At 44.5% G+C, this 26,014-nt stretch overlaps 1 protein-coding gene across 1 annotated transcript in view; it reads left to right on the forward strand.

Annotated features, from left to right (window-relative positions):
• Positions 1-275: 275 nt before the first annotated feature.
• Positions 276-26,014, forward strand: part of SHLD2 (shieldin complex subunit 2) — a 46,390-nt gene continuing 20,651 nt past the window's right edge. Inside the window, exon 1 of the mRNA XM_040359607.1 lies at positions 276-850. Coding sequence (XP_040215541.1) covers positions 278-850 — 573 coding nt within the window. The 5' untranslated portion in view covers positions 276-277. The remainder of the gene's footprint in view (positions 851-26,014) is intronic.

The raw sequence follows: 26,014 nt of genomic DNA on the forward strand, positions 1-26,014 counted from the left end.
TAACCTTACCATATTTCCTCGACAACAGGCGGGTACGTTCCCGACTCTTTCGCCTAGCAGCTAACACCGCTGACTCCGTTCTCTTGGCAACAGCCACAACTATCCTGCGCAGACTCCGTGGTCGCTCCACTTTACGTGTGCGGGGAAATAGAAGAGCGCCCCCTATCAGGTAATGTATACGTTTAGCGCATTCGTGTTATTTTTACGTTTTGTTCGGCGTTTCCAGATTTAAATATGGCGGGTGTACAGTTTCCGGTTTCTGTCGCCTGTCCGTTAAATGGGGGCGTGGAAAATTGCTAACTTACGGAACGACTATGGGGGGTCAAAGCGGGGCGGTTTAGGAACAAACGCCATACAGACAACAAATATGACTGACGGGAGTAGAATACACGTCTTTATTGGGGCACCTACCATAACCTCAATTCCGCCTCAAGGAATAGGCGGAAATACTGTGTGTTTCGAGGGGGGTCACTTTTATGAAGGGCAACGTGTACATTTACAGTGTAGCAGCCCCTGGGAGCATACGTTGTGTAGAAGTGGTCAGTCTTTGTCAGACCCCTGTTATGTGGGTAGTGGTGTAGCAGCTGGACAGCCACCACCTCTAATTGCTAGTGGGGACACGTGGCCTCCTCAGAAAGTGGGTGCTAGTTTTCCACGGAACGTTTGTGAACATGTCACCAGTACAAATCAGAGACCAGAAGCAAGCTTACATCGTGACTTCTCAGAGTTGTCAGTCAGTGAAAACCACCAAGGCTCGAATGTTGACGTTTCACACGGAAACTATACAACTTCTACTGACGCTGAGTTTCTTGCAGTATTAGCATCGACCCAGAATGCTGTACAGGGCCATGTGAGTATTATTGAAGTATATTAGCTTCTGAAAATAAAACCCAGCCTGTGTCTATGCAGTGCTCTGCAAGGAAACATGCCATTCTATTGGGGGAAGTCGCTAAAACTGGAGCAGATGTACATAGTAACTAATCGGCTTCTACAAAGTAAAACTAAAGGCAAAACGTTTTATTTTTGATAAAGTAAGGGAGGTGTATAATACTTGCCAGGGTTTTTTTTTTTTTTTTTTGCCACCTGTGGCATTTTTGAGGAGATTTCGCTTCACTTCCAGTTCCATAGCCGAAAGTGGGAATCCTACGAAGTGAGGTAATCCTGAAATGTCACCAGAACTAGTGTCCCCATTGCAGCAGCGGCTGGTGCTCAATGTTTTGGGGGGCGGCAAACAAAATGACCCCTCCCTGTGCAGGAGATGGACAGCGGACATCAGTGACCTAACCTTAGGAGTCCTATGACCCGATTGGCCCGGGAGGAGAAGCAGGAAGACCATAGCAAATATTTGGTATTGTTACACAACTGGGTGGGCTCGGGCGCAGTGCTCTGTGCCCCGAGCCCACCCTTTTTTTGGAGCCTCAGGCTCTAATCATCTGCTTAAAAAAAAAAATCACAGCTGATGCAAATGAAGGGAAAAGTCTGGACAGCCGCACTCCAAAAAGATGTTGCTTTTATTGTAAAGACCGTGTCACAAGCCACAGAAATCTGACGCGTTTCTCACTATAACTTAGTGCTTAATCATAGCTAACAAACACAGAAATGGATATTGAATATATACTCTTTTACCACTGATCATGTGGCCAAAGAGGTGGTGATGAAGATTCCAATCAACAAATTAATGATTGTTATCCCCTGTGACCACAAAGAAATTCAGACCAAAGCATGTGATTGAGAAGGAGGCACTCTTAAAAAGTACCCATAAAATGTTAAAGTGAACTAGAAAAAAGGCAACCGAAAAACAAAACGGAACAAATCATAATATTTGTAGTAAAGAGCACGTGCATGTGTGTAATATATATGTATGTGTGTGTGTGTGTGTGTATGTATGTATATATATATATAGAGAGAGAGAGAGTATTGTGTAAAAACACGTGTGTGTATATATTACACATGTGTGAGTAGTATGTCTCGCCTCATTATTCTTGTCTTGGGAAGGGAAATGAACGAAAAGGAGAATAACGGGTAGAGGGGGAGGGGGGAAGGAAAACAGGAAGAGATAAGAAGGGGAAGGAAATTAGGGAAGAGTGACGGAAAAGATGAGAAGTGAAGTGAAGCTTGCCAAAATTATAGGACCAGTTTATTTATTGTAATGGATTGCTCAGGATGTCAACCTGAAAGCAAAATTGAAAAGGAATCGCTAAAAAATAAATCCCATATGGAATAGCAAGCATGACCAGGACATAAAATAAAGTAAAACTGTAAGTAAAGACAAACAAAAGAACACAAATGAGTGACCGTATAAAATAGCAGAACCCCCACTAATAGTCATGTATAATACTGCACAATTATATTCATGGGTGCGTGCAAGATCTATTCCTACGCCCAGGATTTCTCACATTAAACTACGTAATACAAAAAATCTCCACACAGGCCAGGGAGGACAGTATACATTTGTAGATGTGGGGACCTATCGGACAATCAGCTTGATGTCACGAGTAGGGATGAGCCGAACATACCCGGGTTCGGTTCGCACCAGAACGTTCGAACAGACCGCGGGTTCGCACAAACATTTAGAACCCCATTGAAGTCTATGGGACTCGAACGTTCGAATTCAAAAACGCTAATTTTAAAGACCAATATTCAATTTAATGTTGGAAAACGTCTTTCAGAACCCGGATCTTGCCCCAGGGAACATGTATCAATGGAATTTTTTTTTTTTAAAACGACCGTTTTTCCGGAGCAGCGATTTTAATGATGCTTAAAGTGAAAAAAAAATATGAAAAATTCCTTCAAATATCACACCTGCTGTGTGTCTATAGTAGTGGCACGTGTTTAGAAATGTCCCTTCACAACATGAAATTATTATAAGAACAAAGTAATTTAATACTGCTTGCGCACGTGCTGTGTGGCAACAATATCATAACAATGCCAAATTTTTGAAAAAAGGGCACCCCTCAAACATACTGTAATTGGAGCGCAACAAAGAGCCACGTGCAAAGTATTGCATCAAAAATTATTAGGCGCCCCTGTTACACAGGGGCACAAAAATTTGTCCGTAGGCAGAACACAACACTGCAACCCCTCCCAATATCTATAATTGGAGCACAACAAGGAGCCACGTGCAAAGTATTGCATCAAAAATTGTTATTAGGAGCCCCTGTTACACAGGGGCACAAAAATTTGTCCGTAGGCACAACACAACACTGCAACCCCTCCCAATATCTGTAATTGGAGCGCAACAAGGAGCCATGTGCAAAGTATTGCATCAAAAATTGTTATTAGACGCCCCTGTTACACAGGGGCACAAAAATGTGTCCGTAGGCACAACACAACACTGCAACCCCTCCCAATATCTGTAATTGGAGCGCAACAAGGAGCCACGTGCAAAGGATTGCATCAAAAATTGTTATTAGGAGCCCCTGTTAAACAGGGGCAGAAAAATTAGGCCTTAGGCACTGGTGGCGGAGCACAGAAAAACAACATTTCTTACTAGCTATCAGCAAGAAAAGTGAGGAGGAGAAGGATATTCCATCAGCAGCATGACAGGACAGTCACTCAGCATCAGCAGTCTCAAAGGGATCTGACATTTCAACAAAAAAAATATTATTCAGTAACAGCATCAGGTGCTTGGTAGCTGGTGTTGATCCAAGCCTGATTCATTTTGATGAAGGTCAGTCGATCAACAGTCGGTGGAGAGGCGCACCCTGTGATCGGTCAAAAAGCCTCCAGCAGCACTGAATGTGCGTTCTGAAAGAACACTGGATGCAGGGCAAGCCAGTAGCTCAATTGCGTACTGTGCAAGCTCTGGCCAGTGATCCATCCTCAAGACCCAGTAAGCCAGAGGATTTTCCGTGGGGAAGGTGTCCAAGTCGGATCTTGCCGCTAGGTATTCCCGGACCATGTGAACCAGACGCTGGCGATGGTTGCTGGAACCGGTCAGACCTTAGAGCTGCGGACTAAAAAATTGTCTGAACGCATCGGGCAGACGGCCACCTTCTCCACCGCTCCTTCTCTGATTAACCGAAGCCTCAGCAAGACGTTGTCCAGGGCCAGGTTTTGGTAATCCCCCCCGGTTCTGGGAACGCATTGCACAGACCCTTCTGCAAGGCCTCCCGCAGAAGTTTCATCTTCTACTCCCTCTGCGATGGCAACATAAGGTCCGCTACCTTACTCTTGTAACGTGGATCAAGGAGAGTTGCCAGCCAGTAATGATCCCTCTCCTTGATAGCACGTACACGAGGATCCTTACGCAGGCTTTGCAGGATCAGGGAGGCCATGCAGCCTAGGTTTGCAGAGGCATTCGGGGCAGAGTCCTCTGGGTCACTGAGGACGACAGGATCCACAGCCACCTCATCCCAGCCACGTAAAAGTCCACGTGTTCCTTGGGACTGTAAATGATCCCTTGAAGACTGCTGCTGTTGATGCTGAGTGCTAGGCTCCACCTCCATGCTGCTGATACAATCATCCTCCTCCTCATCCTCATCCTCCTCTTCCTGTGTTCTAGGTGGGCAAGCAGGAACAGTGTCTGGATAAAGGGGGCCTTGAGAGGTAAGGAAGTCCTCCTCTTCCTCCCTCTGTTCTGCCTCAAGGGCCCTGTCCATTATTCCACGTAGGGTGTGCAACATGTGAATAAGCGGGACAGTCTCACTGATGCATGCACTGTCACTGCTCACCATCCTTTGTGGCCTCCTCAAATGGTGACAGGACAGTGCATGCATCCCTGATCAAGGCCCACTGGCGTGGTGAAAAAAACCCAAGCTCCCCTGAGCCAGTTCTGCTGCCATATTGGCACAGGTACTCATTGATGGCCCTCTGCTGCGTGTGCAGCCGCTGCAGCATGGCCAACGTAGAGTTCCATCTGGTGGGCATGTCACAGATTAGGCGGTTCTTGGGCAGGTTGTATTCCCTCTGGAGGTCTGTCAGCCGAGCACTGGCATTATATGACCTCCGGAAATGCACACACTTTCCCGGCCTGCTTCAGGACATCCTGTAAGCCCGGGTACCTGCCCAAGAACCGCTGCACCACCAAATTGAGAACATGCGCAAAACAGGGCACATGGGTGAGTTTTCCCTGTCGCAGGGCAGAGAGGAGGTTGGTGCCATTATCGCTGACCACCATTCCAGGCTTCAGCTGGCGTGGCGTCAACCACCTCTGAGCCTGCCCCTGCAGAGCTGAAAGAACCTCTTCCCCAGTGTGGCTCCTGTCCCCCAAGCACACCAGCTCTAGCACCGCATGTCATCTCTTGGCCTGCATTCCTGCGTAGCCCCTCGTACGCCTACAGAGCACGGCTGGTTCAGAGGAAACATCACCACAGGAAGAGGCCACGGAGGAAGAAGAGGAGGGGGTGGAGGAGAGAGGTGTGTCACAAGCAGTAGTAGTGTTTTGGAGGCGTGGTGGCGGAACAACCTCCAAAACTACTGTACCTTGCCCTGCGTCCTTCCCAGCTGCCAGCAGAGTCACCCAATGGGCCGTAAAAGACAGGTAACGTCCCTGTCCATGCCTGCTGGACCATGAGTCAGCGGTAAGATGCACCTTACCACTGACCGCCCTGTCCAGCGAGGCATGGACATTGCCTTCCACATGCCTGGTAGAGAGCCGGAATCGCCTTCCGTGAGAAAAAGTGGCGTTTGGGTACTTGCCACTGAGGTACTGCACATTCCACAAACTCACGGAAGGGGGCAGAATCTACCAACTGAAAAGGTAACAGTTGAAGTGCTAGCAATTTTGCTAAGCTAGCATTCAACCGCTGGGCATGAGGATGGCTGGGAGTGTACTTCTTTCGGCGCTGCAGCAGCTGGGGCAGGGAAATTTGTCTGGTACTATCAGTAGATTGCCCGCATGTACTACCACTACTAGGTTGTGACACACCTATTTCTACAACTTCAGTGCAGGCTTCAGAGAGGACTGGGGGTCTAGTGGGGTTGGAGGTCACAGAAGGGCAAGGGGAGGTACGCTTTGGTCTTTGGTGTGGGTCTTTCTGGTATGCTTGCCAACGAGCTGCATGGCAGCTCGACATATGTCTGGACAAGCATGTGGTGCCCAAGCGGGTGATGTTTTGGCCACGCGAGATACGCTTGAGACATATGTTGCAAACGGCAAAGGTACGATCTGATGGATATGTTTCAAAAAAAGGCCCACACCAAAGAACTTTTGCTGTACCGTTGAGACACAGCAGTGCCACATAATGCAGTTGGTGTGCTGCCCTTAAGCTGACCCCTGGAGGGCATCCTGCCTCTTTGGAGATGTGCCTGTGCCTTGTCCTCCTCCTCTTCCTCCTCCTCTCTCCTATCAGGCACCCAGGTAGAGTCAGTGACCTCATCATCCCCTCCCTCCTCATCATCACTGTCGACAACCTGGCAGTATGCTCCAGCTGGGGGAACATCACTCCCAGATTGTTGTCCCTCGCGGCCACCCCCTCTCCCTGGGCTCACATCAATGCCTTCCTCTATCTGTGTTCGGAGTCTTCAAAACGCTGCGCATCTTCATGCAGCATGTACCCAACACTGTGTTGAAACAGTTCGGGGGACTCCTCAGGAGGACACGGTGGGACTAGGGAAGGATTGTTGTGTGATGCCATTGTGCAGAGGGAAGAGGACGCCTTGGCAGCTGCTTTGCCAGACAAACTATGATCAGTCTGTGTGAGAGAGGATGAGGACGGCTTGGTCATCCACTCCACTAATTCCTCTGCATGTTGAGGCTCAACACGGCCAGCTCCCGAAAAGGACGAACGGCCACGTGCTGAAGAGGATGCACCACATCCACCACCAGCGTTACCTCTAGATGCAGAGCCTGCTTGCCCTCGTGACTCTCTGCCTCTCTTTGTCCTTCCAGCCATATTTATGCGTTCAGGTGCTATGTAACAAAACAGACGCAGTCACACCAACTGCGTTCAGGTGTTAGTAAACTGCACACACGCAGTAAGAGCGACTGCGTTCAGGTGCTATGTAACAAAACAGACGCAGTCACACCAACTGCGTTCAGGTGTTAGTAAACTCCACACACGCAGTAAGAGCGACTGCGTTCAGGTGCTATGTAACAAAACAGACGCAGTCACACCAACTGCGTTCAGGTGTTAGTAAACTGCACACACGCAGTAAGAGCGACTGCGTTCAGGTGCTAAAACACAGTGTCTCCTGCTGCTAAAATGGTGCCCAGCTCTGCCCCATTGTTTTTTAAAAGGAGGATTTTACCTGCAGACCCTGTGTTTACATTTCACTAAATAAGTGGCATAAAAACAAGCAAAAGTAATGAGAGCATTCATAAAGGGCATCATTCCTGTGTAGATATCATGCCCCTCAGCATTGATGAGATGATACACTGCCTAATTACCTCTGTCCAACAATCACAATCGTTGCCTGATCTGATACACAATAAAATAAAGAGTTTTTCCATTTTCAAACGTGTCAAACTAAAATAAATAAAGTGAAATGAACAATAAAAAAAAAATTTTCAAGCGCTCCCTGTTCCTGCGTGCTCGTATACAGAAGCGACCGCACACGTAAGTCCCGCCCACATATGGAAACGGTGTTCAAACCACACATGTGAGGTATCGCTGCGAACGTTAGAGCGAGAGCAATACTTTTGGCCCTAGAGCTCTTCTCCAACTAAAAAGATGTAACCAGTAAAAATATTTACAGCGTCGCCTATGGGAATTTTTAAGTAGCAAAGTTTGGCGCCATTTCACGAGTGTGTGCAATTTTGAAGGGTGACATGTTGGGTATCTATTGACTCGGCGTAACTTCATCTTTCATATTATGCAAAAACATTGGGCTAACTTTAATGTTTTTTTTTTTAAAGCACAAAACCGTTTTATTTCCAAAAAAACGCATTTGAACAATTGCAGCGAAAATAACATGCGTGATAAAAAGTTGCAACGACCGCCATTGTATTCTCTAGGGTTTTTGCTAAAAAAGCATATATAATGTTTTGGGGTTCTATGTAATTTTCTAGCAAATAAATGATGATTTTTCCATGTAGGAGAGGAATGTCAGAATTGGTCTGGGTGTTCCAGAACGCCTGATGGTGCTCCCTGCATGTTGGGCCTCTGTATGTGGCCACGCTATGTAAAAGTCTCACACATTTGGTATCGGCATACTCGGGAGGAATAGCAGAATGTGTTTTGGGGTGTAATTACTGGTATGCATATGCTGTGTGTGAGAAATAACCTGCGAATATGAACATTTTGTGAAAAAAAAATCTTGATTTTGCAAAGAATTGTGGGAAAAAATTACAACTTCAAAAAACTCACCATGCCTCTTTCTAAATACCTTGGAATGTCTTCTTTCCAAAAAGGGGTCATTTGGGGGGTATTTGTACTTTTCTGGCATGTTAGGGTCTCAAGAAACGAGAGATGTCCTCAGTACTTCAGGTGTGATCAAATTGATCAATTTTCAGTAATTGGTACCATAGCTTGTAGACCCTATAACTTTCACCCAGACTAAGGCCCCTTTCAGACTGGGGCGGGAGCTGCGGTGGCGGTATAACGCCGCTAAAAATAGCGGCGCTATACCGCCGGATTTGCCGCGGGTATCAGCCGCTAGCGGTGCGGTATTAACCCCCGCTAGCGGCCGATAAAGAGTTAATACCGCCCGCAATGCGCCTCTATAGAGGCGCATTGCGGGCGGTATTGCCGCGGTTTCCCATTGTTTTCAATGGGAAGGAGCGGTGAAGGAGCGGTATACATGCCGCTCCTCTCACCGCTCCAAAGATGCTGCTGACAGGAGATTTTTTTGTCTCCCGCCAGCGCATCGCCTCAGTGTGAAAGCACTCAGGCTTTCACATTGAGTCTGCAGTGAAGGAGTTTTTCAGGCGCGATAGCAGCGCTATTTTTAGCGCTGTACCGCCTGAAAAACTCCTCAATGTGAAAGGGGCCTAAATAATAACCATTTTTTTTTTTTTTATCAAAGATATGTAGCAGTATACATTTTAGGCCAAATTTATGAAAAAAAAATTACTTTTTTGCAAAATTTTATAATAGAAATGAAGAAAAATTCATTTTTTTACAAAATTTTCTTTCTTTTTTCATTTATAGCGGAAAAAAAAAACGCAGAGGTGATCAAATACCACCAAAAGAAAGCTCTATTTGTGGGGAAAAAAGGACAAAAATTTCATTTGGTTACAGTGTTGTATGACTGAGTTATTGCCATTCAAAATGTGAGCACCGAAAGCTGAAAATTGGTCTGGTGATTAAGGGGGTTTTCGTGCCTGGTGGTCAAGTTCTCTTAGCAGTCCCTTCATAGCAATCATTTTATAACATTATTCCGTGGAAAAAGAAAAGAGAGAGAGAGAGAAGAGTATCAAAACAGCATTAACCCTCCCTAACATATACCCTTTTTTTTTTTATCTACTATCTAGCCACTCTGCCACCGCAGCTGGCGTTCCAAAAAAACGTGTTGGTGTCTCATGATTACAGTTTACTGGGGTATAAAAGACTATATTTTAACCCCTTCTCTCAGTCTTTTTCGAACTTCCATATAGGCTCTTCTTTGTTCCTGTATTTCCGGAGGATAATCTGGAAAAAACAGCAGCTTCTCAAATTGTATGCCCCCCTTTATCCTGGCTGCTGATAGAATTTGATCTCTGTCTCTAAAATGTAATAGACGCAGCAGAAAGGGTCTAGGATACTCCCCTGGCTTGAGGACACGGAAAGAGATCCTATGTGCTCTCTCTATTATAAATGTCGGGGATCTTTTTATCCAATATGTTCGTCAGTAATTTCTCTGAAAACTCTACCGGATTGTCCCCCTCTGCTCGCTCCGGCAGTCCTAAAATCCGTATGTTGTTCCTTTTTAATCGGCTCTCTGTTTCAATGGCCCTTTCTTGAAGTGTCTTAATTTGTTTTTTCATTATATGCCATTCTCCTTTGTCCATTTTTTGTTTTTCTTCCATTTTTGAGACCCGAGTTTCTATTGCTGCACCTTATCAAACTCGTGTCTCATTATATTAAAGTCCACTGCAAAGGCATCTATTTTAAATGTAAGAGCCTCACTGCTTTTTTTAATTGCTTCCATAATATCTTTGACAAAGGAGGGTTGCTCTGTTTCTTTTTCCATTGTTTGAGTTTCCACCGGTTTTCCAGTAACTTGAGGAGATTTTATTATTATAGGAGATTTTACTTCTGCTTTCGCTGCACCTTTCACTGCCCTTGATACGGGGGAGGAACAAGGGGTAACCGTCTGTGTTTTACTCCTAGTTTTACTGGGAGCCATTCAAGTTCTACTCAGTTTCTGGATTTTATCAGGGAATAGAGACTTAGGGCCAGATCCACATAGGGAGTACGCCGGCGTATCTACTGATACGCCGGCTTACTTTCAAATTACCCGTGTCGTATCTTTAGTTTGAATCCTCAAACCAAGATACGACGGCTTCTGGGTTCGATCCGACAGGCGTACGGCTTTGTACGCCTTCGGGTCGTAGGTGCAATACTTTGGCGCCCGCTGGGTGGAGTTTGCGTCGTTTTCCGCGTCCGGTATGCAAATTATCGATTTACGACGATCCACGAACGTACGCGCGGCCGTCGCATTTTCTAACGTCGTCTGTAGTCGGCTTTTTCCGGTGTATAGTTAAAGCTGGTATTTTGCAGCTTACAGATAGACTTGCCATGTTAAGTATGGCCGTCGTTCCCGCGTCAAAATTATTATTTTTTTTTTTTTTTTCGTAAGTCGTCCGTGAATAGGGATGGACGTAACTCACGTCTAAGTTAAAAAAATGACGTCCTAGCAACGTCATTAAGCGCAATGCACAGTGGGAAATTTCGGAACGACGCATGCGCAGTTCATTCGGCGCGGGGACGCGATTCATTTAAATGAATCACGCCCCCCTACCCGCCTGTTAAGACCTGCAGTGGTTATGGTACTGCGGCCTTCTTTCCGTCCCTCAATCGCCGAGCATAGGGGATTATCGCTACCATAGGAGGTAGAGGAATAGTGGAGATGAATGCAGTTTCCAATATGATTCTTCCGAATTGTTATAATCTCCCCCCCCCCAAACATGAGCCAAGACTTCATGAAGGGTGTCCAGATATAGAATAGCTTTATTGAGACTGGAGGTTACTTATATACAGCAAAAGGAATACTTGACGTAATCCGATGAACAATGATAATCTCCTCACACATCATCATACAATGGTTTTACTAACGAGCCCCCCCCTACAATAGACCTCTTAGGAGACAGACGTCCTGTCTCCGATGTAATCCACATGTGTTAATTACTGGTCATTTACCCAGACGAGGTGAGATCTTCTCACCTGCTAAACTATAGAAATTCACACAATGAACGCTTCTTGAGAGACAGACCAAAGTTCATTTACATGACACTGCAGATGATATTATCACAGCAAGCTCTGCCTGGGAGATATTGAAATCAGTTAAGGAATACACCAATTATCTCCAGGCAGAGAGCACCCCAAGTTTCCCAAAAGTTGGAACACCCCTTTCCACACAAGGTATCCCTACAATTACATATGCCCTGATAGCTCCGATCTGGGGGACCAACATATCCAAATTTCACCCAGATCGGTCCAGGGGTTCTTAAAAAACAAACAGAACCTATGAGAAAATCCAGAATAAAGTCTATTTTCTTCACACCGCCGATTTGTACTCCGCCGCCAGAAATACACTACACCGCCGTAACGTAAGGCGCAAATTCTTTGAGGATTCGAAGATCCGCCAGGTAAGGTACGGCGGCGTAGCGTATCTCTAAAAGGCTGCCCCCATCTAATTATCTGTGGATCTGACCCTGTATTTTTATTTATTTTTTCCCCCGCCTCCTTTTCACAGAATCTCCTCTTTCTTAGGCAATTTATGCCTTAGTGCAGCTCATTCACATAAATGTCCTTATTCTATTTTTTTTCCCTCAGCATCTCTCCCATTCTCCTAATTTTCACTCAGTAAGGGAGCAGCATTCAGTGTATACACAAGTAAGTAATAAAAATCAAACCTACTTGTGCTATCATTTGCTGGTAGAATGTCCAGGAGAGCTGAGGGGAGCCAGCAGGAGGAGGAGAAGCCACAGTTGTGGGGATGCTGGGGATGCCAAAGCTCAATTCTGAAAGCAGGATTCAATGACGTGCTATGCTCCGAGAAACCGGGGGGGTCAGATTACATCCACAGGTATGCAGGTATGCCGATCTGCGAGTATGAAGTATGCAGCCGAAGGGGGGGGGGGGGCTGAAAAACACCAAAGCCCAGCTACTGTTCTCTGCTCTGCTACCCACAATGACCGGGCATTCACCTCCGCTCGTAGCCGTATCTAGGACGGGAGATAGAGAGCTGTCGGCGGGGGGGGGGGGGGGATGGTTCACACATGGAGCATCGCAGCAGCAGAGCCCGCCCACACACGTCGCACGCTCACTCCGTCATCCCCAGAAAACGGTTTTCCTTACCTCCTATGTCTAATCAGGAGTCAAATGTAAAATTCTTATGTGGAGGACTGCTGCTTTTTGGAGTTTGGCCATATTGCCTGGTGATATCATAATGCTAACAAATTTGACAGTTTGCAAATATAAGTGGAGCAAGGAAACCTTCCTTCAATCTACATTTAATAGTTGTTTCTTTCATTTAGGAAACTGCTCGGTTCTTACCACAGATGAATATAAAAACGTTGTGGAATATTTGGCTCTGCAGGAGTTACTGTACTATATATCAACCGAACATTGCTACTTACAAGATCTCCCTTCTCGTCCTCCTCAGCAACTTGATTGCACACAGCACGCAAGACTTTCTAAGCTGCAGCCAGAAGTATTAGTACATTCAATATTAACCAGTTGGTAACCGCCCTATAGCCAAAATACGGCTACAGAGCGGTTACTGTACTCTAGGAGGGCGTCAATGTACGTCCTCCCAGAGACTGCGTTGTGCGCGCCCGAGCGGGCGCGCACACGCGATCGCCGGTGCTCGCCGGGTCTACGGGACCCGCAGCAACAGCACTCGCGGTAAGGAGCCAATGGACGCGGCTCCTTACCACGTGATCGCGCCGTCCAATGACGGCGCGATCACATTTGTAAACAAACCCTGCGGCTGGGTCACATGCAGGTCATCTCTCTCCTCTCCTCACACCGTTGCAGCGTGAGAGGAGAGGAGAGAGATTTTTTCAAATCATAGTAAGTGCCAGCAGTGCCCAGCAATCCCCAGCAGTGCCCCATCTGTCCCCCAGGAAGTGCCATCTGTCCCCCAGGAAGTGCCATCTGTCCCCCAGGAAGTGCCATCTGTGCCCCAGGCAGTGCCATCTGTGCCCCACTAGTGCCATCTGTGCCCCACTAGTGCCATCTGTGCCACCTGTGCCCCACAAGTGCCCCAACAGTGCCACCTGTCCTACACCAGTGAACACCAGTGCCACAAAAGTACCACAACACTGCCACATCAGTGCCACAACACTGCCACCTGTGCCCATAAGTGCCACCTGTGCCCATAAGTGCCCACGAGTGCCGCCTGTGCCCACGAGTGCCGCCTGTGCCACACCAGTGCCGCCTGTGCCACACCAGTGCCGCCTGTGCCACACCAGTGCCGCCTGTGCCACACCAGTGCCGCCTGTGCCACACCAGTGCTGCCTGTACCAAACCAGTGCTGCACCAGTGTCATCTGAGCCACACCAGTGTCATCTGAACCACATCAGTGCCGCCTGTGCCCATCAGTGCCACCTGTGCCCATCAGTGCCGCCTGTGCCCATCAGTGCCACCTGTGCCACACCAGTGCCGCCTGTAGCAAACCAGTGCCGCCTGTACCAAACCAGTGCCGCACCAGTGTCATCTGTGCCACACCAGTGTCATCTTTGCCACATCAGTGCCACCTGTGCCCATCAGTGCCGCCTGTGCCCATCAGTGCCACCTGTGCCACACCAGTGCCGCCTGTACCAAACCAGTGCCGCCTGTACCAAACCAGTGCCGCACCAGTGTCATCTGAGCCACACCAGTGCCACACCAGTGTCATCTGAGCCACATCAGTGCCGCCTGTGCCCATCAGTGCCACCTGTGCCCATCAGTGCCACCTGTGCCCATCAGTGCTCATCTGCACCCCACCAGTGCTCATCTGCACCCCACCAGTGCTCATCTGCACCCCACCAGTGCTCATCTGCGCCCCACCAGTGCCATCTGTGCCCCACCAGTGCCATCTGTGCCACACCAGTTCCACCTGCACCACTGCAGTGACGCCTGTGCCCACCAGTGCCGCCTGCTAATCAGTGACCCCAGAGCCACAGCAGTGCAACCAGAGCCACACCAGTGCCACATTTGCCCATCAGTTACACCTGCGCCACTGCAGTGCCACTAGTGCCCACCAGTGTTCTGCAGTCCAGCCTCACTAGCCACCAGTATGGCAAAACATTTTTTTACCACCGAGCAGGCCTTCCAGAAACTATGGGCGTCTGATGACAGCTGTGAGGAGTCTCTGTCCGATTCCGATTCGGCCTATGAGCCCGTAACAGGAAGCGGGTCTGATACTGATTCAGAGGAGGAACCTGTGCCCGTTAAAAGAAGGCGTTCTGGCGTGGAGCAGCCTACTACTAGTGCAGTGCCGTCCACCTCGCAAGCAGTGCCGTCCACCTCGCGAGCAGTGCCGTCCACCTCGCAAGCAGTGCCGTCCACCCCGCAAGCAGTGCCGTCCACCCCGCAAGCAGTGCCGTCCACCCCGCAAGCAGTGCAACAAAGGTCAGGCACCAGTAGGGTGTCCTCTCTGCCCCAAAGGGATAGGGGCCATGCCAGCCTTCCCTATGGCCTTCAAAACCCCCTGTGGCTGCCTTCGAATTCTGGAGCATCAAGTATCCCCCCTTTCACCGCCCAACCAGGTGTACAGGTGAACACCGATAATTTTGACACGATTGATTTTTTTCATTTAGTTTTTACAGACGAATTATTGTCATCTATTGTGGCCCAGTGCAATCTCTACGCTCAGCAATTTATTCTAAGCAACCCCGATTCCAGCTATGCCCGCCCCTTTCATTGGAGAGACCTGACCGTAGAGGAGTTTAAAATATTCTTAGGCCTGACCTTCAATATGGGTCTCTCAAAAAAAAACAAAGGGTACGCCTATTGGTCTACCAAAGCCATCCACCACATGCCCGTCTTCTCATCCCGTATGCCCAGATCCCGATACTTCATGATTCTACGGTTCCTCCACTATAATGACAACACCCAGTGCCCTCCCCGAAATGACCCTGCTTTTGACAAATTATTTAAAATTCGGCCACTTCCAAAAAAAAATTCTGAAAAATTCCCCCAGTTATATACCCCTCAACAAAATATATCAATAGATGAGTCCCTTGTAAAATTCCACGGCAGGCTGGGCATCAAACAATTCATCCCAAGCAAAAGGGCCCGATATGGGGTGAAGATGTACAAACTGTGTGACCGAGACACGGGGTACATCTACTCCTTCATTGTTTACGAAGGGAAGGACTCCCAACTACATCCCCCCGAATGCCCCGAATACATCGGAACAAGTGGAAAAGTCGTCTGGGAGCTCATCTATCCACTACTTGGAAAAGGATACCACCTTTACGTGGACAATTTTTATACCAGCTTGCCCCTGTTTAGAAATCTTTACCGGAGAGACACCCCAGCATGTGGCACAGTGAGAATAAACAGAAAGGGCTTCCCCCAAAAATTGTTGAATCAGAAGCTGAGACGAGGAGAGACGACGTCTTTACGGAACCAGGAGCTATTGGCTGTCAAGTGGAGGGACAGACGAGATGTCCACATGCTCACCACCATCCACAATGACACCTACGTGGAAGTCCCCAAAAGAAGCGGCCCAGTGCAGAAACCATCTTGTGTCTACGACTACAATTTATTTATGGGTGGCGTAGACTTCAATGACCAGATGATTGAACCCTATCTTCCCTCCCGAAAATCCCGTCACTGGTATAAAAAAGTGTCCATTTACTTTTTCAGTTTGGCCTTCTATAACTCTTATGTTATCTACAAAAAAGCAACACAGAATCCCGTTCCATATCTACTCTACCAAGAAGACGTTATCACCGCCCTTTTGTTCCCTGAAATGCCACCAGACATTCTTCGCACTGATTGCGTGAGCAGACTTCACGAACGGCACTTTCCTGACAAAATCCCCCCCCGTCGAACAGGTGCAGCCCGTCAGAAGAAATGCCGGGTGTGCGCCAGAGGAGGAGTCAGAAGAGACACAACAGTTTATTGTCCCGATTGTCCCTCCCAACCAGGCCTCTGTTTAGGTGCATGTTTCCGCCGTTACCACACTATTGAAAATTATTAGGTAAACAAAATTCAAATTCCCTGTCATTTTCCTCCACACCCCTTATGCCACTGCACTCTACATACCTCTGCCTTCTCCGGAACCGACCCTGGACTGTTATACGACCACGATTTTGCCTAATGCTAAAAATACCTCTGCTTTCTCTGGAACTGACCCTGGCTTGTTATACGACCACTCTTTTGCCTAACCCTAAACTGTACCTACATCTGCCTGCTCTGGAATTGACCCTGGACTGTTTGACCACGTTTTTTGCCTGCCCCTTGGATTGATCTTTTACCCTGCTATGCTAGTGGGAACACAGGGGTCTCACACATGTGAGGGGCTCCAGAATTGTTTTTCTGGATGAAAAAACTAATTTTTTAGTTTTCTCATTCCCAGATTAGGGTCTGGTTGCCCGGAGGCTTCAAAGAGATTTGGGTGGGAGAAGCCTCTACCCCTGTCCCCATTCTTTCCTGGCCTTACTACCAGGACCAATATTTTGGCACTGCTGGCTATGTACCGACTATGAACAATATTGCTGCCTGGACAATTCCATTCATTGTCGCTGACCACGTCCCTGCCTGCTGCCTGGATCAGGGCTCTCCTCCTGTGGACAATTGCACTACTAAAAACACAGGTAATCCTTTTTTTTTGTACCCATTACTCAGCAGAATGTATTTTAGGGTGCAATTCTTGGTATGTACATGCTGTGTTAGAAATATGAAGGGCCTTCAAAAATGTGATAGATTGTAAGGAAATTGGATGTGTAATTTGTGTCCCTACAACACCTGATGGTGCTTCTTGGATGTTGGGTCTCTATGTGGCCAGGCTGTGTAAAAGTCTCACACATGTGGTATCGCCATACTCAGGAGGAGCAGCAGAATATATTTTGGGGTGTAATTTTTGCTATGTACATGCTATGTGTTGGAAATATCCTATAAATGGACAACTTTGTGTAAAAAAAATGCGTTTTCATTTTTTTCCACATTTTCCAAAAACCTCTGCAAAAAAATGAACTGTTCAAAAGACTCATTATGCCTCATAGATTATACGTTGGGGTGTTAGCTTTCCAAAATGGGGTCACTTTGTGGGCGTTTCCATTGTCCTGGTGCTCCAGGGCCTTCCAAATTGTAATAGGTGGTTGAGAGATTAGATGTGTAATTTATGCTCCTAGAATGCTTGAAGTTGCTACTTCGGTGTTGGGCCTCTGTATGTGGCCACGCTGTGTAAAAGTCTCACACATGTGGTATCGCCATACTCAGGAGGAGCAGCAGAATATATTTTGGGGTGTCATTTGTGGAATATACATGCCATGTGAGAGAAATAACCTGTTATAATGACAATATTGGTATGAAAAAAAAAAAAAAAAAAAAATCTTAATTTTGCAAAGAATTGTGGGAAAAAATGGCAACTTCAAAAAACTAACTATGACTCTTACTAACTACCTTGGAATGTCTACTTTCCAAAAAGGGGTCATTTGGGGGGTATTTGTACTTTATTGGCTTGTTAGGGTCTCAAGAAATGAGAGAAGCTGTCAGTACTTCAGGTGTGATCAAATTGTTCAATTTTCAGAAATTGGTACCAAAGCTTGTAGACCCTATAACTTTCACCCAGACTAAATAATATCCAAATTTTTTTTTTTTTTTTTTTACCAAAAATATGTAGCAGTATGCATTTTAGGCCAAATGTATGAGGAAAATTACTTTTTTACAAAATGATATGATAGAAATGAAGAAAAATTCATTTTTTTACAAAATTTTCGTTCTTTTTTCATTAATAGCGGGAAAAAAAAAACGCAGAGGTGATCAAATACCACCAAAAGAAAGCTCTATTTGTGGGAAAAAAAGGACAAAAATTTCATTTGGTTACAGTGTTGTATGACTGAGTTATTGTCATTCAAAACGTGAGAGCACCAAAAGCTGAAAATTGGTCTGGTTATTAAGGGTGTTTAAGTGCCCAGTTGTCAAGTGGTTAAAAGTTGTTGGCATATCCATTCTAAAGGAGTGCACATATAATTTCAAGGGGTTGCAGCAAAATAAAGTAATTTTGACTGTAGAACAAGCCAAAGGGCAAATCAGTACATTCATTTTGTGGGGAAAAAGTGTCTCCTGGTGTGAGCAGATCCGCATGAAAAGAGATTGCATCTGGGTATTTAAATATTTATTTTGCAAAAAAAAAATTAATTTCAGGAGATGTAGAGTTACATACAACACCATGGTCATCCTGTGAATGCTTATTTGATGATGACAAAAGAGCTATAGATTTTCAAAACAGATATGAAAATGTATCTTTTCCAAAGCTATTAAGTCTAAGGACGGTCATTGAAGGTAGATATTCAAGTAACTTTCAGATTGATTAAAGTCAGTATTTCTGAATTCGAGTTTCAAATTCCAGGCTAACAAAACATTTGTGTGAACAAGCAAACTTCCATAACCAAGATTCTGAGTTTCCTGCCTTCGATTATATACTCAGGCTGTGGAAATTGCAGAAAAGAACTAAGAATAGACTGTAATCATGTGTATGAGCAGTGTTTCTTTTGTTTACCTTTTACCCAGATTAGACTTTTCTACAGGCCGGTCTTAAAGCGGGAGTTCACCCGAAAAAATTTTTTTTACATTAGATTGAGGCTATTTAAGGGGAGCAGAAACGGGTATTTTTTTAAAAATCAATGCCGTACTTACCGTTTTCGAGATAGATGTTCTCCCGCCGCTTCCGGGTATGATTCACGGGACTGGGCGTTCCTATTTGATTGACAGCCTTCTGACGGTCGCATACAGCGCGTCACCAGTTGCCGAAAGAAGCCGAACGTCGGTGCGGCTCTATATGGCGCCTGCGCACCGACGTTCGGCTACTTTCGGAAACTCGTGACGCGCTGTATGCGATGGTCGGAAGGCTGTCAATCAAATAGGAACGCCCAGTCCCGCAGCCCATACCCGGAAGCGGCGGGAGAACATCTATCTTGAAAACGGTAAGTAGGGCATTGATTTAAAAAAAAATACCTGTTTCTGCTCCCCTTAAATAGCCTCAATCTAATGTTAAAAATGTATTTTTTGGGTGAACCTCTACTTTAAGGACTGAATGAGGGAGATGAGATTTTTGTCCATGTACCATCAGATGTTCTTGAGAAAATCTTCTTAAATATTTCCCCAAATTTATTACACAAACTTGTTTCTGGATCATCAAATGTAACACATGGAGCCATAGTTGCAGATACTTGCCATTCACTTTTGGCAGATAATAGTGAATCATATTTGCTTGCACTAAAAAGTCATTTTTCACTTGATGAAAATAGTGTACCGCTTGAGCAGGCTTTTCATGTACTATCTTTCCTTGAAAACATTTGAAAGGTATCTTCTTCAAAACTTTTTGATGGTTGTTTAATTTCATTAGGCTTGCACAATGAGACGATTCGCTGCCTGGCTGCCACGATGTCCACCGGGCCCCCGCGATGGCTCGTGACAGAATAGGAACATGGATCTGTGTGTGAAACGCATAGATCCACATCCTGTCAGGGGAGAGGAGACATTGTGTGTTCCTAGTATATAAGAACACCGACCGGTCTCCATCCCCAGTCAGTCCCATCCCCCCCACAGTTAGAACACACAGTGAGGGAACACAATTAACCCCTTGATCGCCCCCTAGTGTTAACCCCTTCCCTGCCAGTGACATTTATACAGTAATTGGTGGCTATTTATAGCTCTGATCACTGTATCGATGTCAATGGTTTTAAAAAATTGTCTGACCTGTCCGCCGCAATATCACAGTCACAATAAAAATTGCAGCTCACCGCCATTACTAGTAAAAAAAAAAAAAAAAATGCAATAAATCAATAACCTATTTTGTAGACCCTATAACTTTTGCGCAAACCAATCAATATACGCTTATTTTTTATTTTTATTTTATTTTTTACCAAAAATATGTAGAAGAATACATATCGGCCTAAAAACGTTTTTTTTTGGTTTGTTTTTTTTAATGAAAATGGAAGGTAGAGGGCGCTCAACCACACAATAGTGATTGTGAAATGTGGAATACCACACAACAACGTGCAACAATTAATAATAAAATACGTTTCCAAAAGCATATGTGAACAGTGATTGCTGAAACAATATAAATCAATATACAGCAGAAATGTCCCACACAGATGTGCATGAATACGCAGATTCCTCTGCAGTGTAAGCAAAAAAACACTGAGGTTCACTGTGTTAAACACCAAAAAAATATAAAAATAGAGTCCCAATAACATGCAAAGAAAGCCAAACGAATCTTGACAATTACTGTGATCTTCCTAGTGGAGAAAAGTAGAAAATGCCACCACCATACTTTTCAAATTTCACTTGTTTCCACCCAAGGTGCTTTGTATATAAAGTGCTCTTACCAGAGCCTGTTGACCACTTTACTTAAAAAGATGGTCATACGGGCTAGTGCAGGATTGTGCCTACACACACATGGATATGGACTATTGAATCTCGTTTCCAGGCGTTCCAGATAAGGATGATATGCAAAAAAAGAGAACCGATAGCGTAATAACGTTTTAATAATAAAAACAATGGAAAGCCAAATGGCCTCTTACTTTAAAAGTGCCTACCCGGCACTGGGACTGCAGGCCTGTCACCGCCAATCTGCGGTTCAAAACTTGGGTTATCAGGATCGGATACCACCGCCGTAGTTCCACCATAAACTCCTTCCTGTCAGCTTCACCAGAGCGGGGGGGGCGTCTCGTGACCAGGACTGCCTCCAACGTCCGTTTCGATTACTCGTCTTCAGGGGGGCGTGCCTGATCACAATGCATCTCTGTATTTGTAGTCAATATGGCTACTCAATTGTCCAATTAGGGAAAGTTCCAAACTACACAGCCCCAGTGCCGTTTAAGCATTCATTCATTAATCATTAACAATACCATAATCAAGCAAATGCATACATTGAATAAAACATCCCTACAATAGTATTGCAAAATTTCTTTCTTAAATAGCTCCTGCACGGAGCTAGACGAAAAAATAAAAAACGGCATCTCTCGGGTCCCTCCGGATGTGCAATGCAGCCATCCAGAGAGCATGATACTCAAAGGTAAACAAATTGAAAAAAATGTTCACTCCGATTGAGTAAAGGGCTGGTTGGATCAGGTGGATCTAAATAAATGAAATTAGTGATGTTGTGATGTTAACATAGTATGCAGCCTGAACAGAAGGGATGTTGGAAAAACGGCCTCCCCAGCTCCCCTCTGCACGTGCATGAGCAAACCAGCGTTTAAGCAAAAGGACAGCTAAATGAGTCTAATCTGGAATACCATAACAACATCCATGCTCTACCTCCAGATGAAGAACCCCTACTGTCTTTACCCCAGAACTAGTTATCAGATGGACCCAACATCCCACAAGAAAATTGGGAATACCGATATATCTAAGGGGCAGCTAAAAATCAGTCATAAATAGAACAAAGTTGGCAGAAATTTACCAGCATACTGATAATCAAGGCGAATCACCAGACTCGCCAGATGATAAATATAATAAACCTTTCTACCCAATTGTCTCAAGGTGTATAACAATAATAATGGAGAGACATTACAGATTATATGGCAGATACGATGACTGACCAAATAAAAATATATAATCAAAAAACATATTATATAAAAGGTCAAATGATATAAGAAAAGGGCATAAAGCCCCCACCGTACATCCCAATTACTACCTCGAACCCAACATGGGGGAGATAGACTTGAACTGGATAGACATCATAATATCCAGCTCGCGATAGAGCAAAAGAAGATTAATAAACCTGGTATTAATTTCAAAGACCTTAGAAAAACATTGAGGAATCAATCATTGGCCAAAAAACAATTCAGATCTAGCTCAATGTTGAGACCTGATGGTTGCATTGTGCGCAATCTATGGACCCATTTCATTTCATTTTGAGAGACACTACGTGTCATATGGGTCCCACGCCAATTCCTAGTGATTTTGTCAATAGCATAGAAAGTGCAAAGACCAGGGTCACTGTCATGATGACTGGCAAAATGCCTTGAGACGCTATGATTGGGAAAACTCTTTTTTTATGTTCGCCAGATGTTCGTTTACTCGTGTCTTTAGTTTACGTGTAGTTCTCCCCACGTACTGTAGAGAGCACGGACACTCAAGAACATACGTAACATGATCTGACCCACACGTAATATAAGGCTTAATCTTGAAAGATTCACCCGTAGCATTAGATTTAAACTGGGTCAACTTTTTACTAGCACCAGACTTGCGTGTAGTTTTGCATGCTTTGCACCTCGTACAATAGTGAAACCCTGATCCGTCCAGAAAGGTAACCAATTTCTTTGGCGGATCTGGGACATTGGGAGCAATTTTATTTCTGAGGCCTGGTGCTCTCTTGTAAATAAATTTGGGCACATTGGAGATGGATTTCGCCAAATCCTTGTGCTTCATAAGAATGTGCCAGTGTCTTTTAAACACTGCCTCCACCTGCCGGTACTGCCTGTGGAACCCAGAGATAAAAGGCACTTCGTTCTTAACCACTTTAATACCGGGCTTTTATACACACCTCATTACCGGGCCTATTCTGGCACTTCTCTCCTACATGTAAAAATCATTATTCTTTTGCTAGAAAATTACGCAGAACCCCCAAATATTATATATGTTTTTTTAGCAGACACCCTAGGGAATAAAATGACGGTCATTGCAACGTTTTATCTTGCACGGTATTCGCGCAATAATTTTTCAAACGCCCTTTTTTTGGAAAAAAATTGTTTCATGAATTCAAAAAATAACAAAACAGTAAAGTAAGCCCAATTTTTTTTGTATAATGTGAAAGATTACGTTACACCGAGTAAATAGATACCTAACATGTCACGCTTTAAAATTGCGCATACTCATGGAATGGCGCCAAACTTCGGTACTTAAAAATCTCCATAGGCAACGCTTTAATTTTTTTTTACAGGTTACCAGTTTAGATTTACAGAGGAGATCTAGTTCTAGATTTGTTGCTGGCACTCTAATGCACGCGGCGATACCTCACATATGTGGTTTAAAACGGCATTCACATATGTCGGCGGGACTTACGTGTGCGTTCGCTACTGCGCGTGAGCTACCGGGGACAGGGGCGTTTTTAATTTTATTTTTTATTCTTTTATTTATTTTTCTGTGCTGTAAAGGTCACATGACACACTCTAAATCCCTTCCATAGGATTACATTATAACCGATTACATTTTCTGAAAAAAATCGCTAAACGTAAATTGCGTTTTCACAAAAACCGTAAAAGATATCAATCTGAAAAGTCATAGCCGGATAGCTGAATATTTTGTCACCGCTTTAAAGTTTGTTTGGTGTCTGTAAGTGAAAGTATGAAGGAGCTGAAACTTTTGGCACCGCATGTGATTTGAAGCGGTAAAAAGGATGTTCTCATTGACTTCAATGTTAAAAAAAAGTGTCTAATAGCTTAATATTTTAAAAAGTATAAATAGTACAAAAAAACTTGAAGTCCCACCGTTAGCTGAATGAGATGAACATTTTAATAGTTGAATGGTCTCAATAGCTGAAAGTATGCAGAAGTTACGCAGAGCCAAAAAACGTACGGAATAAAAATAATAACTAGACAATGCATTTCCTGAGGAAAATGCGAGTGGGAATGCTGAATAGCTGAATTGCTGAGCCCGCACAAAAGCCATTCACCATAACCACTACAGTATCTTTAGGACATACAAGCAGTGTTCCTTCAGTACTTATAAAGCCTAATATCACACAGCTCCTTTCTCTATCTGCAATATAGAGAGTGTCCTGACTTGCCTGGTCGCCCCTCCCCCCTCAAGAGGCTTTTTCCACATGATGTGGGGGAGGAGGACTGCACTGAGGTAAGGAAAGCTATTTAGGGAATCAAAATACCATTAGAAACGCTTCCATCTACACACAAAATCAGTTATCGAAGCCTTCAAACAAAACGTAATAAATCCACAACCGTACATGCGATCGATACAGCGACTACACCGTTTGAAAGACACGGCCCTTGTGAACGCAGCGATATGAAATTTATGTTGATAAACTTAAAAATGTGGCCATGTCAGCGATTTAGAAAAGAGCGTGTTTGTGTGTTTTGCAGAAACATTTTTTAGATAATTTAACATGAGAGTCTATGAGAGAAGATTTCAGGCACTTGTCCTTTAGAAGCTCCAGGAACTAAAACTAAAATACGTATCACAAAACTGATCACATTGCCTGAAACCAGACAATACCTACATTTTGATATACAAATTGTGTATGACAAGTAGATCTTGTGGGCGTGAGAGCAATTTGTTCCCCCTTTTTTTAAAGATAATATTTTTTGTGGATGATCTCCACTCTAAAGGTCACATGACACACTCTAAACCTGCTCCATAGGATTACATTATAACCGATAAAAAAATCACTAAACGTAAATTGCGTTTTCACAAAAACCGTAAAAGATATCAATCTAAAAAGTCATGTTTGGATAGCTGAATATTTTGTGACCGCTTTAAAGTTTGTTTGGTGTCTGTAAGTGAAAGTATGAAGGAGCTGAAACTTTTGGCAGAACGTGTGTTTTGAAGCAGGAAAAAGGATGTTCTCATTGACTTCAATGTTAAAAAAAAGTGTCTAAAAGCTTAATATTTTAAAAAGTATAAATAGTACAAAAAAACTTGAAGAAGTCCCATCGTTAGCTGAACGAGATGAACATTTTAAAAGTTGAATTGTCTCAATAGCTGAAAGTATGCAGAAGTTACGCAGAGCCAAAAAACGTACGGAATAAAATTAAAATTAAGAAGAAGAACTAGACAATGCATTTCCTGAGGAAAATGCGAGTGGGAATGCTGAATTGCTGAGCCCGCACCAAAGCCATTCACCATAACCACTACAGTATATTTAGGACATACAAGCAGTGTTCCTTCAGTACTTATAAAGCCTAATATCACACAGCTCCTTTCTCTATCTGCAATATAGAGAGTGTCCTGACTTGCCTGGTCGCCCCCTCCCCCTCAAGAGGCTTTTTCCACATGAGGTGGGGGAGGAGGACTGCACTGAGGTAAGGAAAGCTATTTAGGGAATCAAAATACCATTAGAAACGCTTTCATCCACACGCAAAATCAGTTATCGTAGCCTTCAAACAAAACGTAATAAATCCACAACCGTACATGCGATCGATACAGCGACTACACCATTTGAAACACAAGGCTTTTGTGAACGCATCGATATGAAATTTATGTTGATAAACTTAAAAATGTGGCCATGTCAGCGATTTAGAAAAGAGCGTCTTTGTGTGTTTTGCAGGAATTTTTTTTAGACTTTTTAACATGACGGTCAATGGGAGGGCGTTTGAGGCACTTGTCCTTTAGAAGCTCCTGGAACTAAAAGTCAAATGCCTCTCGCAAAACTGATCACATTGCCTGAAACCAGACAAGCATACCTACGTTTTGATATATAAATTGTGTATGACAAGTAGATCTTGTGGGCGTGAGAGCAATTTGTTCGCCCTTTTTTTAAAGATAATTTTTGTTTTCAAAGATCTCCACTCTAAAGGTCACATGACACACTCTAAACCTGCTCCATAGGATTACATTATAACCGATAAAAAAATCACTAAGCGTAAATTGCGTTTTCACAAAAACCGTATAAGATATCAATCTAAAAAGTCATGTTTGGATAGCTGAATATTTTGTGACCGCTTTAAAGTTTGTTTGGTGTCTGTAAGTGAAAGTATGAAGGAGCTGAAACTTTTGGCAGAACGTGTGTTTTGAAGCAGGAAAAAGGATGTTCTCATTGACTTCAATGTTAAAAAAAAGTGTCTAAAAGCTTAATATTTTAAAAAGTA

The sequence above is a fragment of the Rana temporaria genome, chromosome 7 (genome assembly GCF_905171775.1).
Source record: "Rana temporaria chromosome 7, aRanTem1.1, whole genome shotgun sequence".
Classification (NCBI taxonomy): Eukaryota; Metazoa; Chordata; class Amphibia; order Anura; family Ranidae; genus Rana; species Rana temporaria.